Source organism: Trichosurus vulpecula, chromosome 1 (genome assembly GCF_011100635.1).
Source record: "Trichosurus vulpecula isolate mTriVul1 chromosome 1, mTriVul1.pri, whole genome shotgun sequence".
NCBI lineage: Eukaryota > Metazoa > Chordata > Mammalia > Diprotodontia > Phalangeridae > Trichosurus > Trichosurus vulpecula.
The window spans coordinates 146379983-146398042 of record NC_050573.1 but is presented as its reverse complement, the minus strand read 5'-3'; the positions used below and the strand labels follow the sequence as shown (position 1 = coordinate 146398042).

General features: G+C 39.2%; 1 protein-coding gene across 1 annotated transcript in view; it reads left to right on the top strand.

Moving 5' to 3' along the window:
• SPAG1 (sperm associated antigen 1) overlaps positions 1-18060 on the top strand; it is a 68447-nt gene that overhangs the window by 6104 nt on the left and 44283 nt on the right. Inside the window, exons 3-8 of the mRNA XM_036740516.1 lie at positions 2079-2204; positions 9053-9120; positions 11618-11727; positions 12317-12422; positions 15965-16095; positions 17496-17602. Coding sequence (XP_036596411.1) covers positions 2079-2204; positions 9053-9120; positions 11618-11727; positions 12317-12422; positions 15965-16095; positions 17496-17602 — 648 coding nt within the window. The remainder of the gene's footprint in view (positions 1-2078; positions 2205-9052; positions 9121-11617; positions 11728-12316; positions 12423-15964; positions 16096-17495; positions 17603-18060) is intronic.

The following is an 18060-nucleotide window of genomic DNA, read 5'->3' as shown; positions in this document are numbered from 1 at the left end:
TTATTGGTCTCATTTACAATGTAGGTGTAGAGTGTTTAATTTCCTTTAGGCTAGTAAGATGTGTTGTTCACTCAGTGAATCAACTAGGTGGCTGTCCCAAAAGAACAATGTTTCTACTCACCAGCAGACATGAACATTCCTCCAAGGTAGATAAGGAAACTGTCATTAGTTCTCCCACTTAATACATTTAAAATTAAGACAGAGATAATGTATAGAGAATGGAGTCAAATCTATAAGAACATAAGTCATTCCCCAGTTGATAAATGGTCAAAGGAAGTTTTCAGAGGAAGAAATTAAAGCTATCTGTAGTCATATAAAAAATTTTCTAAGTCACTATTGATTAGAGACATGCAAATTAAAATAACTCTGAGGTACCACATCACACCAATCAGATTGGCTCACATGAAAAAACAGGAAAGTGATAAATGTTGGAGATGTGGGACATTTGGAACACTAATGCATTGTTGGTGGAGTTGTAAATTGATGCAGCCTTTCTGGAGAGTAATTTGAAACTATGCTCAAAGATCTATAAAACTGTTCATGCCCTTTCATCCAGCAACACCACTACTAGGTCTATATCCCAAAGAGATCATAAAAAAGGGAAAAGGACCCACATGTGCAAAAATATTTATAGCAGCTCTTTTTGTGGTGGCAAAGAATTGGAAATTGAGGGGATACCCACCAATTGGGGAATGGCTGAACAAGTCGTGGTATATGAATGTAATAGAATACATTACATTACATAAGCAATGGTGAGCAGGTGGACTTCAGAAAAACCTGGAAAGACTTGTATGAGCTGATGCTGAGTGAAGTGAGCAGAACTAGGAGAAGATAAATTTGATTCAATTCAAATGATTGCTTTCATACTCTCGTGTTCTCCCTTATTCAGTTTATTTTCTGACAGGTTATTTTTCTTTTTATCTGGTTTAGTTTTTGTTGTTGTTTTGATAGTTTTACAAAGTTTTATTGTCTGCAATAAGTCCTATTTATTTAGTAGAATATAATTGAGCTAAACATATTGTTCCAACTTTCTTCTAACTTTTTAGTTTTTTAAAAAATTGAATCTATGATCTAGCTGGAATTTATTATGATATATGATGTGAGGTGAGGATTGATTTTTTTTAACCATACTGCAATTCAGTTTTCCCAATATTTGTTAGTAAATCCCTTCTCCAGTTTTATTTTCCATAGTTTATCAAACCCTGCTATTTTGCATATATTTGTTTCTTTTTGTGATAAATATATTCTGTTCTGAGAGGCAGTGTCATGTAATGGATAGAATTTCTGGTCTTGGAGGTAGGAAGTTTTTAGTATTACATCCTGCATTTGACATTTCCTAGCTCTGACTGCCATGGTCAAGTCACTGATCCTCTCTGAGACTCAAGGAACACTCAACGACTATCTAAACCCTAGACAGATTGAACTGAATTCCAACACCTACAAAATTACAGAAAATTGACAGATTAATATTCTTCTTTCCCACCCCCCCATGACAACTTTGATCCTAAGTGTTTTATGATATACTTAAAAGCCCATTAAAGCAAATCTGCTTTCTTCAGCACCCCTCCCCCATTAACTCTTGATATTCTTGCCTCTTTGATTTTCCATATGTATATTTGTCATGCTTTTATCCAGTTTAATATCTCTAAAGGAACACATTAATATCATTGGTATTTTGATTGATATTTTACAATAATTTAGAGATTATTGTCATTTCAAGTCAACAAGCATTTATTTGGCACCAACAATGTGCCAAGCACTGTGCTAAGTGCTGAGTCATTGGCCTTTATTGAATAGATAAATTCATGAACACTTAATTTCCCTTTGGTTATTTGCATCTGCACATTTATTACAAAGGCACACTTTCATCTAGGTAAATTAAATCCCACATTTTTAATTTTTTGTTATCTTTATAAATATAGTTTTTTTATAATGTCTTCTTGGTTTTAATTTGATAGTAAAGAATAATGCAAATGATTGTTAATCCCTGAATAATTGAGTTAATTACATATTGTTTTAACCCAATTGGTTGAATCTTTTAAGCTCTGTTTTCCTGTAATTGTTTTTTTCTTTCTTAGAGTTGGGTATCGGAAATAAAAAAGGAAGACTCTAAGATGCATTTTCACGAAATTGACACATTTCAGGAATTTGAAGGCCACCTACCTCCAGTTCGTGGTACAAATGACCATCTTAATACTGGCAAGGTATTTGGATTTCTTTTTAAACAAAATTTTAAATAAATTTGGCCAGAGGTTCTGGGGGGGAGGTACCTATAGGTCACTTTTTTCAGTTTCCATTCCCTTTTTCCCTCTTCCAGTTGACATCCTATCACTGAGAAGTGAAAAGGGAAAAGTTTCTCTTCTATAAATGAAACCCCTGAGATCAAAGTTTTTTCTACTTTTTCTTCTCCTGTCTTCTACCTTGATAACTATAACCCAGTGCATGTGTGCAGATTTCCCCAAAGAGTGTGTGGGGGTGTCATGGTACAAATTATATATAATTGGGGAAAATTGCAGGGACAGTCTCCTGTTATTTGGTTTGGTACAGACGTAAAACATTAAGGCACTCCCTATCCCCATTCAATTCAATAAACACTTATTAAAGTACCTACTGTATGCAAAGCTCTCTGATAGATTCTAGGAATATGAAAATGAAAATGAAACAGTCCTCATCCTCAAGTTACTTCAGGAAATCAGTGAATATTCATTGGACACTTACTGTGTGCCAGCCACTGTGCTAGGCTCTGGGAGGCAAATACAAAGGATGAAATAATCCTTACTCTCAAGGAGCTTAATGTCTAATGGGGGAGACAAGAAATACAGAGGTTAGTAGGTGCAGTACCCAGCACCCATTTATATGTTTATGTGCACATATATGTGTATACACACACAGTAGCTGTTGGGATGAAGGGATAAAGGTTGCTATTACTTGGGGAGGGGGCCAGGAAAGATGTCATGCACAGGATGGCACCCAAGCTGCCTCTTAAAGGAAGAGAGGGTCTTTATGAGACAGAGGTCAGGAGAGTTCCACAGACCCTTCTTCTGGACCTTGACTCCTCCCCCTATTCCCCCATTTCCACATTCTACCCTAAATTGAGCACCTTCTTTCTGCCTTGGAGCCATGGGATCTTTTCCTCTCTGAGCCATAGATCTGACCCACCTCAGCTTCAGGTAATAACAATTTTGTGACAGTCACCTGCATCACCAGCCTCAGTTTCTCCCCAGGAATCTCTGACTCCTCTTCACTTACTCCCTTCATCTTTATTTAACCATCCTGTATTCCATTTATGTTTTGTTCTTTTAAAAAAAAACTTCTTGTCTTTGCTCTTATGGCTTTTAAAAAATTAATGATAAGTTTGATTGATGTGGTTTTACAACACAGTCATTTCCTCCATCCCCCTCTCCTCCCATCTAGTAAGCTCTCCTCCCTTATAATAGAGGAAAAACAATTTAGCAAAGCCAGCCAACATAGTGCTGGCAACTAACATTTGTATGATACCGAATTCTTCATTTTTGTCCTTTCTCATGGAGTAAGAACATTCCATTAAATTTGTAGCATCCCTTGGGATTGCCCTTTCCCTCCCCAACTTGTACTTGAAGGTTGAGTGAATCTGTCAGTAGACATTTATTTAGCACCTACTATGCGCCACTCACTGTGCTAGTTGCTGGGGATACAAAGAAAAGCAAAAAAAAAAAAAGAGATGACTGCTCAAGGTTTGAGGTGCTTGCTAGGCCCATGCCCCTAAAATCAGAGCTCACAAGCCCCTACCGGAACATTTACCTTGACTCTTGTTAGCCAGAGGACACAGTTAGCTTAAAGCAAAGGGTATTTACTGACATGGCATAGTAAAAACAGTAGCAACAAAATACCCCTCCCATAAACTTGGGGTGTATCGTCCCACAGATAGGAGAGTGTCAGTGGGAAGAAGAGACACAGAGTTCAAAAACAGAAGGGAACACATGAAGGGAGCATATGTAGCCAAGGTATATGCAAGAAGGGGCAGTTCATACATTTGATGCTACAGGACCATTGATGTCCTTACACTGATGCTGTCATATGCCTCGCCATGCTTACACTGCTTCTTTGATCTTTCAGAAAAGGAGGGGACAAACATTTATTAAGTGCTTAGTGTGTGCCAGGCACTGTGCTAAGCACACAATAACACTGTGGGATGGGTGCTATTAATATCCCTATTTTACATTTGAGGAAACTGAGGCAGATAGACATTAACTGACGTGCCCAGGGTCATATAAGGGTCTGACTGCAAGCCCAGCCTCTATCTTCTGTGCCACTGAGCTGGCTACCAGGAACCGTAGGATCAGCAGAAGTACCTGTATTTCTGTTTTCTCAGAATCTTAGCTCTGATGTCTCCCATCTTTTAGGCAGGAAAAAAAGGCAGGATTGACTCAGCAGATTAATGCCCTTAGACTTTGATAGTTTGACCGCTCCTCTTGGTATAGGGCTAAGTTCCCTAAGTCAGATACCTCACCCTGCGTTATAACAATTATCGATCATACTTCCCAAATTCATATTGATGTAGGCTAGGCCTTAAGATGGGCCCATGGCTATTGGCCCAGCCATCCCAAACAACTCTGGAGCACAGAGTTCCCTGTTTATAAAACAACAACAACAACAATCTAATTCTCTATGGCTTATCCATGGAAAGGACTTGGTGGAAAAAGGTACAGAAGCAATCAGTGCCTGAAGGACCAGTTAGTTCCTTGTCTTGTCTAATTCTTCATCTACTGCCTTGAACTTTTTATATGTAAATTCAGCCCCTCGAAGCCACATCCTTGCACATTTATAACCAATAATTTGTCTAGCCATTTCCCAACTAGTGGTAACCTATTTTGTTTCTAGATTTTTGTTATCCAAAAAAGTTCTGCTATGGCAGTTTGTTATATGTGAGGGTTTACTATCTTTGAACTCCTTGAGGTACATCAATCAATTAAACATTAAGCCCCTACTATGTGCCAGGGACTGTGTGCTGTGCACTGGGGCATACAAAAAGAGGCAAAAGATAGTCCCTCGAGGAGCTTACAATCTCATGGAGAAGACAATGTGCATATAAAAATACACAAAGCAAGCCATGTACAGGATTAGTAGGAAATACTTAACAGAGAGAAGGTACTAGAATGAAGAGGAGTTGGGAAAGGCTTGCTGTAGAAGGTAGAATTGTAGTTGGGACTTAAAGGAAACCAGAGAAGTCAGAAATCGGAGCAGGGGAGGAAGAGTGTTCCAGGCATAAGGGATAGCCAGAGAAAATGCTCAGAGCTGAGAGATGGAGTGTCTTGTTCATGGAACAGTCAGTAGTGAGATCTCTAGGCAGGCCAAAGAGTATAAACAGTTTAGTAACTTTTCTTATACAATTCCAGAGGGGTTGGATAAATTCATAGATCCACTAATACGTTAGTGTGACTGTCTTCCTTCTGTCATGGTGAGGTAATAACTTAGAGTCAGAAAGACCTGGGTTCAAATCCTGTCTCAGGATTAGTTTTGTGACCCTGGCAAATCATTTAATCTCTCATTAATCAGTTTCCTCATCTGTAAAATTAGGCCATTGAATTTTTTGTCCTCTAAGGTCCCTCCTGGTTCTAAATCTATGATCCTATAACTATTTCTATTGTTGCCACTTGTTGAGTGTGAGATAAAACTTTGGAGTTGTTTTAATTTGTCTTTCTCTTACTTGTAATTACTCAAAGCATTTTGGCCTGATCATCCATACTGAAAAGACCGAATGGATGATCAATGTCTATTGCCTGGATTACAACCTACATTTGGATGGGCAGCACATAGAACTTTTCCAACAGAATGTATGTCTAGGACAGATAGTACAGATAGAGAAGTCGGGTCTAGAGATGAATAAGAGGAAGAGAACATCCTGGATTGCTCTGAGAACATCGTAAAGTAATTTTGAAGGTCCTTTGTTGAATCCAAGCTTCCCATGAAAGCAAACACCTATCTTTTTTTATGCCAGCTTTCTACCTGTGCTGCTGTATGTCAGTAAGACATGAAATATAGCCATCTCTGAGAAATTAAAAATGAATAACATACAGAAGGTAATGCAGAGGCTCATTGTGGGAAGAGAGTGTTGTGAGCAGGCTGTAAGATATAACTAGGTAGGAACTCTGAAGAATAGGAGTAAAAGACTTCATCGAGGAATTATATGATAGGAAGATAAAAATGAACCAGTTATATGGTGAGGCCAGGGCATAACAAGTGAATAGCCAGAGTGCTCCACTGGGGTCCTCTAGAAAGCAGGAGAAAGAAAGGAAGGACCCCAGCATGTTGGGTGGACCTCCTATGGCAGGCTTAGGGGAGAACATGGACCAGTGTTGCTCAGGATGTGCAGCATAGATGGGTTGGTATTAGTGTCTTTGGAGGGAACTTCCAAATCGATAAAATCATAGATCCATTTGAGTTCTTTTATTAGAATATATTTTCCACATAGAGGTTCATAATTTGAAATTATTTTTTAAGAGTTTGTTCTTATCCTTTTACCATTTATTTATTGGGGAAAACTTAAGATTTTTTCTAATGGTTATAATCCTGACTTTGGGACTCTCTGCCCAGATAGAGTTGTGGAGATAACCAGACTCTGGAAACAGATAGTACACTCTGACCCATAGTTCATCAGTTTAGTGACATCTTTTTGAACTTGGCTTTGGAGACTTCTGGAAATAAACATGCTGAAAGAGAAAAGATTGTCCATTTTGCACCGTGTGGGAGGAAATTACATTGGTAGAATCTGCCAGCATCTGATTTCTGAAAGAATGGTGGACCAAAACATAGTGTGATCATGTGGGGCAAAGCACAGGGCACCCCACCTAGAAAGGATGTGTTGGCCAACCCCCAGCTCATGGAGTGTGAACACCACACAGGAGATTGGTGCTGTTTGGGTTCCATTTGCATTTACCTAAAGGGTTTACCTCAGTGAAGTCTAGGACAATATGTATATAAAATGATATCTCTCTACTTATAGGCCCTCCTATTTATGAGAAAGCTTGAATTCACCTCAGGGCATGACATTAACACCCCTCCTTTGCTCATAAGGGGTCAGTATCCATTCTTCCCTCTTGGGGTTCAGCCTCGACTGTAGCAAAGGTGGATCTCCTTCCTTTCAAAAAATCTTTTCCCAAATCTCTGTTCTTAATGGCTACTGTCATGTATCTCACCAGACAAGGATTTGCTGGCCCACAGGATTTTCTTATTGGAACATAACTGCACAGAAGAATTCTGGTTTTTTTATTTGTATCCAGGAATTCACCCTCTGACCCTCTTCCATCTTTTTTTCCCTTTATCCAAGCAGGAAGCATGGTGGGGTTGGGAGTAAATGTTGCATCACTTCTGGGTGCCCCTGGCCTACTTCAGCCTTCTAGTCCTGGAGAAGTGAGGCAGGGTAGCCAACATCTAGGAATCTGACGTGAATCAACCCAGCTTGTGGTACTTCTCCCATGGGCCTATGGCTGTTATGATGCTCAGCTCAGTTTTTCTATTCTCTCTTCTCTTTCTTTCTCTTTCTCTCTCCCTCTTTCTCCTCTCTCCTCTCTCTTCTCTCTCCTCTCTCCTCTCTTCTCTCTCTCTCTTTCTCTCTCTCTCTCTCTCTCTCTCTCTATTCTATCTCTCTCTCTCTCTCTCCTCTCTCTCTCTCCCTCTCTCTCTCTCTCTCTCTCTCTCCCCTCTCCCCCCACCTCTCCCCTTCCCTTCTTCCTCTCTCTCCTTCCCTCTTTCCATTCCCCTCCCTCCTTCCCTTCTTCTCCATGGGCCTGCAGTCCTCCAAGGTTGTGCCTCTTGTTGATGCTCCATGGGGCTTCCCTGCTCTTCTTTCAAGTTCATGCTGTCTGCCCCTCATTCTACTACAGCTGATGTCCCTGTTCAAAGCAGGGACTATGTTCAGGCCTCACTTCACACACAATCCTACATTCAGAGTAGGATATCTTAGGAATCTCAGGGCTTTCTTTAATGAACAATTCTGCTTTAATGAACAATTGCAGTTGTGGGCTAACTGAAGTTTTGCTAGAGGGTGTCTGCCGCTATTAGAGATCACAAGGTAAATACTGTCAACATCCTTAAATACCCATCCAGAGTAAATTTTTCCTTATCTTGAGAGTGTTTATTTATAAGGCTATTACATGATTTTATTTTTTCATGTAATGGGTACCACTGAACACTAGAGGGTACTGTGGGCAGTTGGTTGTCAGTCCCTCCTGTGTGGGTGGTGCCAGGTTCTATGGCTGCCTAGGGGTGCGGTTGCATCTACCAATCAAACCACTCAGCTTGGGCCCCTTTCTAGCTACTCCTGTTGAATTGCTTTAGCTTTGTCTCACTGACTTACTTTTACTAAGGTCATTATTTTTAAAAAAAGTGTTTAAACAGTTGGTAACACAAATTAATATTAAATCTCAATCTGCCATGCAAATCCCAGACTGCCACATACCCTGGGGGGCAAAAATCTGGAAATTCAGTTCTTGACCCAGCTTCCAGCCAGAGCTGAACAAAAGGCTTTTTGTTTTTTAAAAACTGGTTGATCCCAGGGACTGCTCTGATGAATGCCAGAATGGAATAGCACCTGATCTTTCTCCCAGAGGCCACATATACTGGCACAACGTAGGGAGGCAGTCTAATTGATTTTACATACCCCAAGATTTCCCACCAATTTCCCACCAACCCAGCATCAGTCCTTGAGTTGAGAATCAGTTGCAAGTCAAATCCTGTCCCTTTACCGCTGGAACAAAGTAAAGTTTGTTGGGCTTTACCTCAGCGAGGTAGTGCTTCCCAACTATCAGATTCCTCCTGTAAGCAAACAGTATGGAGGGAATGAGTTAGCAGACCTGTTAGCAGTCTACCTCCATCTCCCCAAATCTGCTCTTAGAGATGGGTGCCCTTACATCACTATAACTCCCCAGGTGCATCAACTGGGGAGAATGTAGCTACCTTGCCTAAAACAATAATAATTGTGTTTGCTCGAACCTAAGGCCCCACATCTTAATCACAATAAGACTCTAAGAAAAACATAAATATTTAGTAAAACTCAGCTTTATTCTTCCTTCAGGAGAAAGATAATAAATCTAAATCCTCTCAGAAGAAGAATGTACCAAGAGATTATGCAGAGTGGGATAAGTAAGCAAATTTATATTATGATATCTATTTCCTTAGCTGTGTGTATTTGTTTCTGAAAAATAATGAGTTACTGTAAAATTCTTAAATAATTTCTTAAATATCCAACGTAATCAAAATTTATTTAGCCCTTAAGATGTCCCAGGCACCACTGTGCTCAGTGCTGGGAATGCAATTGATTAAAAAGGAAGGCAGTAACTACCCTCAATGAGCTTACGGCCTAAAGGGGGAAACAACACACAAAAGGATGCAGAAGAAGGGGTGGGGTGGGGTGGGGGGAAGGATGATCACCCGGAGGTACCAGGCCAGGGGTGTCTTGTTCTATGCACAGCAAACCAGAGAGAAGTGAGTCCAGTGTCTGCCCTCTATGAAGGAAGACATCGGCAGGAGTTCAGTTCTCCGCCCTCCAGTTAGAGGGGAGGGATGATGATATCTTAGTTTGTGTCCAAGGCTGTTTAATAATCCTAATAATGACAGCTGAAGTTTGTATAGCCCTGAAGTTTGATAAAGTGATTGACATCCATGATATCATTTGATCCTCATAACCACCTTGTGAGGCCATATTCCATTTGTAGATTTTTGTGAGGCAGTACCACCTTTATCATCCCAGTTGTACAGGTGAGGAAACTGAGGCTCAGAGAAATTGGATGTCTAGGCTCACCCAGCTAGTCTGTGTCAGAGCCTTCAAACTTGGGTCTCTTCCTGCTTCTGGGTCCATCACGGTTCTTATTACATATACCACACTGCTTTTAACACCCAAAGCAAAGACCACTGGAAATTTGAAGTCTATATGGCTAACTCTTGGTGCAGTTTATTCTGTGAATTTTTTTTCTAAATGTAAAGCTTCAATAAAATGCATTCTCCTCCTCAAGTCCTGCCTCTAGTACATACCAGTTGTGTGGCCCTGGGGGAGTCACTTAGCCTCTCAGTGTTCTAGGCATCACTCTAAGACTCTGAGTTGTGGAGAAAGTCCCAGCCTGCATTGATAGAAGCAGTTCCTTGTCTGGAACTTGCCACACCCTGCAGCTGTGTGGTGCAGTAGATCCAGGGCTAGGCCTGGAACCAGGAAGACCTGAACCCGAATCCAGCCTCAGACGCTTACTACCTGTGTGACCCTGGGCCAATCTCTTAACCTCTGCCTCAGTTTCCTCATTTTGCAAATGAGAATAATAGTGGCACCTACCTCCTAGGGTTGTTGTGAGAATCAGAGAATGATATTTTGTAAAGTGCTTAGTACACTGCCTGACACATAGTAGGTACTTTATGTTGCTATCATTATCATCATTATTTTTATTATAATATTATCTTAGCATTACTACATCATATTATTATATCAGTGAACTCACTGAACTCCAATTCTTATTCTCTGCTACCTTCTGTTATCATTTTGTTTAGTTGTTTAGTCATGTCTAACTCTTCATGACCCCATTTAGGGTTTCCTCGGCAAATAAACTGGAGTGGTTTGCCATTTTCTTCTCCAGTTCATTTTATAGAGGAGGAAACTGAGGCAAGCAGGTTTAAGTGACCTGTGCATGGTCACACAGCTTGTAAGTGTTATTACCGTAAGGCCAAGCAATAACATCTTTCTATCCAACAAAGCACAATGCCTGAGATTTGAAAGATGTTTCTTGATGTTAATCTATAAGACCAAATATGGCATAGGTTTTGATCATTTTAGGGAGTCCCCATTAGATTGCAAATTTGTTAAGACTATAGCAAAGATAATTTGTAACATAAGCCTATATTGAGAAGCAGTGTGGTATTGTGTAAAGAATGCTGGACTTGAAGGTGGGAGAGACCTGGGTTCAAATCCTGGCACTGAAATTTATTAGCTGTATGACCCTGGGCAAGTCACTTGCTTAGCTCTTCTGGTCTCTCTAAAATAGGAATCTGAAGTAACTAACTGTAGGTACTAACTACTCATAGATCAGGGATAAGGGTCAAACAAGATCAATCAGCAAGTTTTCATTAAGTGTCTACTATGTGCCAGCCATTGTACCAGACATACAGAGCACAAAAATGAGATTGGACCTGCCTTCAGAGAGTTTACATTCTATACGACATGTACTAAGGTTAAAAACCTTGTATTAATTTTGATATACCTCTATATAGAAGACATACAAGGTGATCTCAGGAGGTGGAGAGGAGAAAGCTGGAGATGAGAAAAGGCCTCATAGAGCAGGTGGCATTAGAGGTGATCTTTGAGGAGAATTAGGGATTTTAAGAAGGGATAGTAAGGAGCCTAGGGACAACCTCTGGAAAGGCACGGGGAGGGAAGGTGGAATGTCATTTGTGTAAAGCGTCATACAAACTCTAAACCAATAAACCACATTTATTTAGTTTAATGCCATATTTAAATATGTATTTGTTGTTTCAGTAGGTTCTTGAAGGCACACTGTAGGAAACATAAATATAGCAATAATTAAACTTTCCTTTGCTGTTTTGAAGTTTTCCATATGTCCCATTTATAAAAGTCATTTTGTTTTTTCTTTCATTTAAGATTTGATGTGGAAAAAGAATGTTCAAAGATCGATGAAGATTATAAAGAAAATACTACAGCAAATATCAGATCACATTCACTTAAAATTGAGAAGAATATTGGTACAGTAGGTAATTGCAACATATGTTAATTTAGTAAGTTTTGGACTTTTTGTCATATCATGTTGACCTTTGATAATAAACTGGATGACATCTTTAAGGGCTCAGAAATACATAAATTGTTTGAAGGTTTGTAAATTTCCCCCCCTCTCCTCAAAGCTACTTTTCCCATCCTAGTCAAACCCTATCTTGTCACTGTCACTTACCATTAAATAATTGATTTATTTTATTGGGGTTGTATGACTTCAAATAAATCCATTTTTTCTCACCATCTATCCAATTGTTTATCTTCCTTTTAATGTTCTTTCTTCTCCAGAGGCCCTCAGTTCCATTCTTTACCACTGACATACAAAACAGGTTTGAGGCATCATGTAACAGTTCTTTAGTTCACTTTAGGAGCCAACTAAGATTAATATTACTCAACAATAACCAAAAAAGCCCTCAGAATGAATTCAGCACAAGACACTCAGAAGGATAGAACTATTTTTAAAAGAAAACCATGTGATTGTAAAAGTTTTAGTTCCTATTTTTAAAATTAAATTCTCTTAGTTTTGTTATATTTTTAGCCCTTTTTCTATGCATCAAAGATATTCTTTTCTAGGTCTCAGTGACAAAGAAAAAGACTTCTTAGCTACTCGGGAAAAAGAAAAAGGTAACGAAGCTTTCAGTTCAGGTGACTACGAGGAGGCTGTAATGTATTATACTAGGTAAGCTGGTTTTTGGTTTTTCTTTTTTCCAAGTGAACAGAAGATCCCATTCTTTGGCAGTGTGTTGATTTTAATAGAGAATTTGGGTTTGTTCAAAATGTCTCTCACATATAACTCTAAATTATATGAGATGCCAGGGTGGATGTAATTAAAAGAGATCACTTTGGTGATTTTCTGCTTAGTGAAAGGCACCTAAACAGAATAATGGATATAATGTTGGATTTAGGAAGACCTGAAATCAAATACTACCACAGAAATTTAGTAGCTGTGTGACACCTGACAAGTTACTTAACCACTCTGTACCTCAGTTTCCTCATCTGCAAGATGGGGTTAATAATAGCCCCTCCCTCACAGGGCTGTTGTGAGGATCATGGGAGGTAACATAAGTAAGGTGCTTTGCAGATCATCAGTCGTTGTCATTGTTCAGTTATTCTTCAGTCGTGTCCGACTCTTCCTGACCCCACATGGGATTTTCTTGGCAGAGATACTGGAGTGGTTTGCCATTTTCTTCTCCAGCTCATTTTACAGATGAGGAAACTGAGGCAAGTGGAGTTAAGTGACTTGCCCAGGATCACACAGCTAGTGAGAATATCTGAGACTATATATAAACTCAGGAAGATAGGTCTTCCTGACTCCAAGCCCTGCACACTACCCACTGTACCACTTAGCTGCCCACAAACCATCAGAATACTATATAGATGTTAATGACTACTACTGCTAGTACTGACAATAGGGTAAGTTGGGTAAGAGGAAGATAGGAATGTTAAGGGTATTTGCCATGTCAAAGAGGTCCTTCATAATGTCCCAACATTGATGGCGAGATACATAAGTCAAGGATTCCTACCATATCTGCCTTGGAGAATGGTGGTACTGCTAATGGAGTTAAAGAACCTGTGTGCGTTGGTGGCATGATCCAATGAAAATGGGGACCCTTTAGGTTTGGCGTCTGTTGAGTTTGAGCTGGTGGTCTGAAGCATCAAGGTGGAAACGGCTTTGTGGTAGTTGGAGATAAAGTTGGACATAAAGATTTGAATGTCATTGGCATAAAGGTGACATTGAAGCTAAAAGGAAAGATCACTGAAGAAAAGAATACTGCCTGTAATAACATGTAGAGTGGCAGCGATTCATCCCTCTGGAACAACTGTAGTTAGGGAGAGGGGACCTAGTAGAGGAAAACCAGAAGAATTCTAGTGTATAGAAGCCAAAGCCAGAGACAGTATCTGGACATTCAGATTTCCGGGTGGTAACTTAACATGTAGGAATTACGGCAAGGGACAGAGTACTTCTAATTAATCAATGGACAAGCATTTATTAAGCAGCTGCTATATGCCAGGCTCTGTGCTAGGCACTGGTGGGGGAGGAGAGGTGAAAAGAAAAAACAAACAGCCCCTGCCTCCAGAGAGCTTATTAAAAGATACAACATACAGATACATATATATATTTACATATACATACACACACATATACATGTATATATATATTAATATAAAATGTTATGAAGTAAATACTTGTAAAATATAATCTCTTGAAATTATATGTCTCTAATTAAGAAGGCTGTAAAGTTTAAGCTGAGAAGGAAAGGAGGAGAAAATTACCCACAAAACTTGCCAAGCTACATACTATGGAGAGTAACAAGTAGGAAGAAGAATGACAGTAATTTAATACCAGTAATTTGCATGAGAAAATGTCACAAGAGAGCCAACCGTAAGACCCAAGGCCTCATAAAAGTATGAATAAATAGGATAAACTAGAAATAATAAAAGTTTAGTCCTCTAGTTATCATTGAGACTTTGGACTTGGGAATTTAGGACTGGAAAGAGCAAACCATATGCAGGAATAGTCTAGATACAAGGAGGTAATGGAGTTATGGCATATTAATTAATTAATAAGATGTACTCATGAAGAACTCCAAGAACTAAAGAGTGATCCCATGGGTCATAGAGAAGAGGAGAGATGCCTGCAATCTAACTGCCAGAGGTACAGCTGGGAAATGATGTTACTTTAATTCTTGTAAGTAGTGCTGACACCATGCTGCTCCCCAATTTTCATTTAGCGATTACCAAATTACTGAGTAAATGGATCTAGGAAATTGAGGCAGTTCTTACTCTTAATGGGGGAAGGGGTCACATTCTAAAAGGCAGAATCAACACACATAGGAGGGTTCAATTACTGGGTGGATGGAAAGGCCTTGTGGTTCTTAGGGTTCAGTAGCATAAGATTTAATTGTTTTTGGAGACCATGAACCTTACGATGCACATTGCATTGAACCAACCTGTGCAGATGGCTTTAATTATCCTTCTCTGCTCTTACAGATGGTGGCTGTCACAGCTTCTGCCCAGGCAGGCAGGGTGTGAGTATATAGCCACTACCATGGACATAAAAATACCACTGTCTTGGTGGTCATTATCTAGGTAGCCATTGATGACGTGATCTCTTCAATGGTCCTACACATCTCTTCCTACCCGTTCTTCTTGGTAGCTGCTACTCAGAGCCTCTCTGCTCTTAGCTAGGCTGGTCTTTGGCTACCAGATTGATTCTGTTGCTGGAGCCATTGTACTTCAAAGCTTCCAGCTTGGTAGGACCTTGGCAGAGCTGATGGAAGATCAGGCAGGGCTTTTGTGGAGGCCCTTGACTTTCATAACAATAACATTTCTGAATTCCTTCTCTTTTAAATGATATATTTGAACAAAATGTGGTAATGGCCACAATGAGCAGCACCTCTTTTCAGGTTTGGATCTTGTCTTTGGATCAAGTCTCATCTTGTTTTAGCTGTGCAGTGCTTTTATACTTACTTTAGTAATCTGAATTTATTTTCATCTTTTATTACTTTCCTATTTTTACCTATAGTTCTTCTCAGAGTTTATAGCTGACTTGAATCTCTTGTTATCCTTATCCTTCCCATACATATGTATAATTTGTTCCAGAGCATCATATTTGAACAGCAGCCAGATTTGTGGGGCCCTTTCGTTTCTTAGTTTTTGTTTCTGCTGGATCCTTCCCACTCCTATCCTGAAGCTCATAAAATTTTCATTCTTAGAATTCATTTTCTTAATCCTGTTGGCTTCTCTTCTCTGTCCCTGTGGGTCTTAAATTCCGTTGATCCTGTGATCATTACTTCAGAGATTTACAGCCACTTCCAGATTATTTTCTATTAGCAAAGAAATTAAAACAAGAAGATTATTTGTTCTAATTGAGTCTTTTACCTTCTGTACTAGAAAATTGTTTTCATAGTAATCCAAAATCTGCTTGGCATTCGTGGTCTACTGAATGGATTGTCAATCAGCCATCTTGGGTAGTTAAAGTAGTCCTCTATTACTTCTATATTCTGGACTAAACTTTAGTGTTCAAATATATTTTAAAACTTTTGTTGAAAACTTACTTGCATAAGAATATTTTGCTTGTATTCATTTTTCATTTTATCAGCTTTTGTCTATTTAGACTGCTTTGCAGTTTTATCTGAGTAATATATACACATACACACGTACTTTTGATGTCTAACAAGTTAAGCTTTGTAGGTAAATAGATTCTCTTTACTATTGCAGGAGCATATCGGTATCGCCCACGGTGGCTGCATATAACAACAGAGCTCAAGCAGAAATCAAACTAAAGAACTGGAATAATGCTCTTCAGGATTGTGAAAAAGTGTTAGAGTTGGAACCTGAAAACTTAAAGGGTAAGATAAGTCATAAAAATTAATTTCATTTGTTTGTAATGTCTAATTGTGATTTATCTCCTTCATGTAAGCATCCTTAATTAGAAAAACAACTGGATTTGGCATCAGAGAATTTCAGTTCTCTGGTCTGACTCCCCGTGTGACTTGGGTTGAGTCATTTACAGTTTCTCCGCCTGAGTTTCATCATATGTATAATGAGGGAATTCATAGGATCATAGATTCAGAGTTACAAAAGACCTTAGAGGCCAAGGTCAAGTCCAGCTCCTCCCTTATTTTCTAGATGAAGGAACTGAGGCCCAGAGTATTTAAATGACTTGCCTAGTATTACAGCAAGTATGTATCTGAAGCAGGATTTGAACCCCGGTTCTTGACTCCAGGTCCAGTGCTTTACTCATTACTCCACAGTGCTTCCTGGGGTTAGACTAAGTGACTTCTAACAAAGACATTTACCAGTTCTACTAAAGTCATGACACATTAAGCTATTAAGCCAATAATTTTTATAGGCAGTTTGGTACAATGGAAGATATGGTGGACTTGGAATCAGGAGACCTATTCTCAAGTCCTGCTTTAGATGCATAACTGTGGGCAAGTTATTTCACCTCAGAGTGTGCTACGCCATCTGTAAAATGGAAAAAATATTGCTTATACCACTTGTCTTCTAAAGCTGATGTGAAGAAAGCTCTTTCTCAACTGTAGAGTGCTGTGGAAAGATGAATTGTTATTGTTATTATTATTACATGAGCTCTCTCTTGGGTCTGCTGGAGTCAACAGTACACCATTAAGTGTATGGAGTTTTAAACCAGTGATGCTATCAATATCTCTGATACTCAGTTCAGTTTATAAAAGTGCCCACTCCTAGATGTAGCTGATTTCTGCACTCATGTAATCTGAAGGATTCTTTCCTGATGTTGTCTCAGAAATACCTTGTATCAATTATTTTGGAACAGGCAATGCAAATTTCACTGATGGTACAGTACACTGAGAGAGATACTAATATGAAATAAGCTAAAACTAGAACTTGGATATTCTAAAATTTTCCTGTCCTTGCTTTTTGTTACTATTGAAAGATTAATGGGCAGCTAGGAGGTGCAGTGAGTAGAGCACTGGCCCTGGAGTCAGGAGGACCTGAGTTCAAATCCGGCCTCAGACACTTGACTCACTAGCTGTGTGACCTCGGGCAAGTCATTTAATCCCAATTGCCCTGCCTTCCCCCACTCTAAAAAAAAAAAAGATTAAAAAAGAAATTAAGACTGAAAAAATGGTTCTTGTTTAGTGTCCATACACGTTGGTAATTACATAATTAACGGTTTTGTGCTACTTGGATTCTTCCTTCAATTGCAAAATAAGCCACGACCATCTACAGTGTAAGTGTTGAAGGAAATATTTTTGCAAATTTGCAGCTTTTATGCGACGTGCTACTGCATATAAACATCAAAACAAGTATCATGAAGCAATAGAGGATTTGAAGAAAGTGCTAAATGTTGAACCAGACAATGTTATAGCAAAGGTAAGGAAAATGATTTCCTGCTTGCTTCTGTAATTTATGTCCTAAATTGTATTAAAATGTCACAAAACTAATGGATAACATCCTTAGCAAATAAACTTAGACTGAGGGCTAGATTCTCTATTTGAAAGGCATCACAGGTAGGACAGAATATAAATAAATTTTTGGAAGTAAAATGAAAATACATGCTTAGGTTTTTTTAAATGATGCACATATGTACATGCATAATAAATATGTGCACACACACACTCGCAAACTATTAACATGTCAGCAAAGGACACATTGTTGAAGTTGCTTTTCCAGTGGTGCTAATAGTTCCTTGAAGGCCATCTGTTGAGGAAAGAACATCTGTTTGCAGTCAGAAGATGTGGCTTCAGATTCTAGCTTGCCCACACCTTGGATGACCTAGGCAAACCATTTCACCTCTCTAGGCATATTTTCTTCATCCATAAAATGAGGCA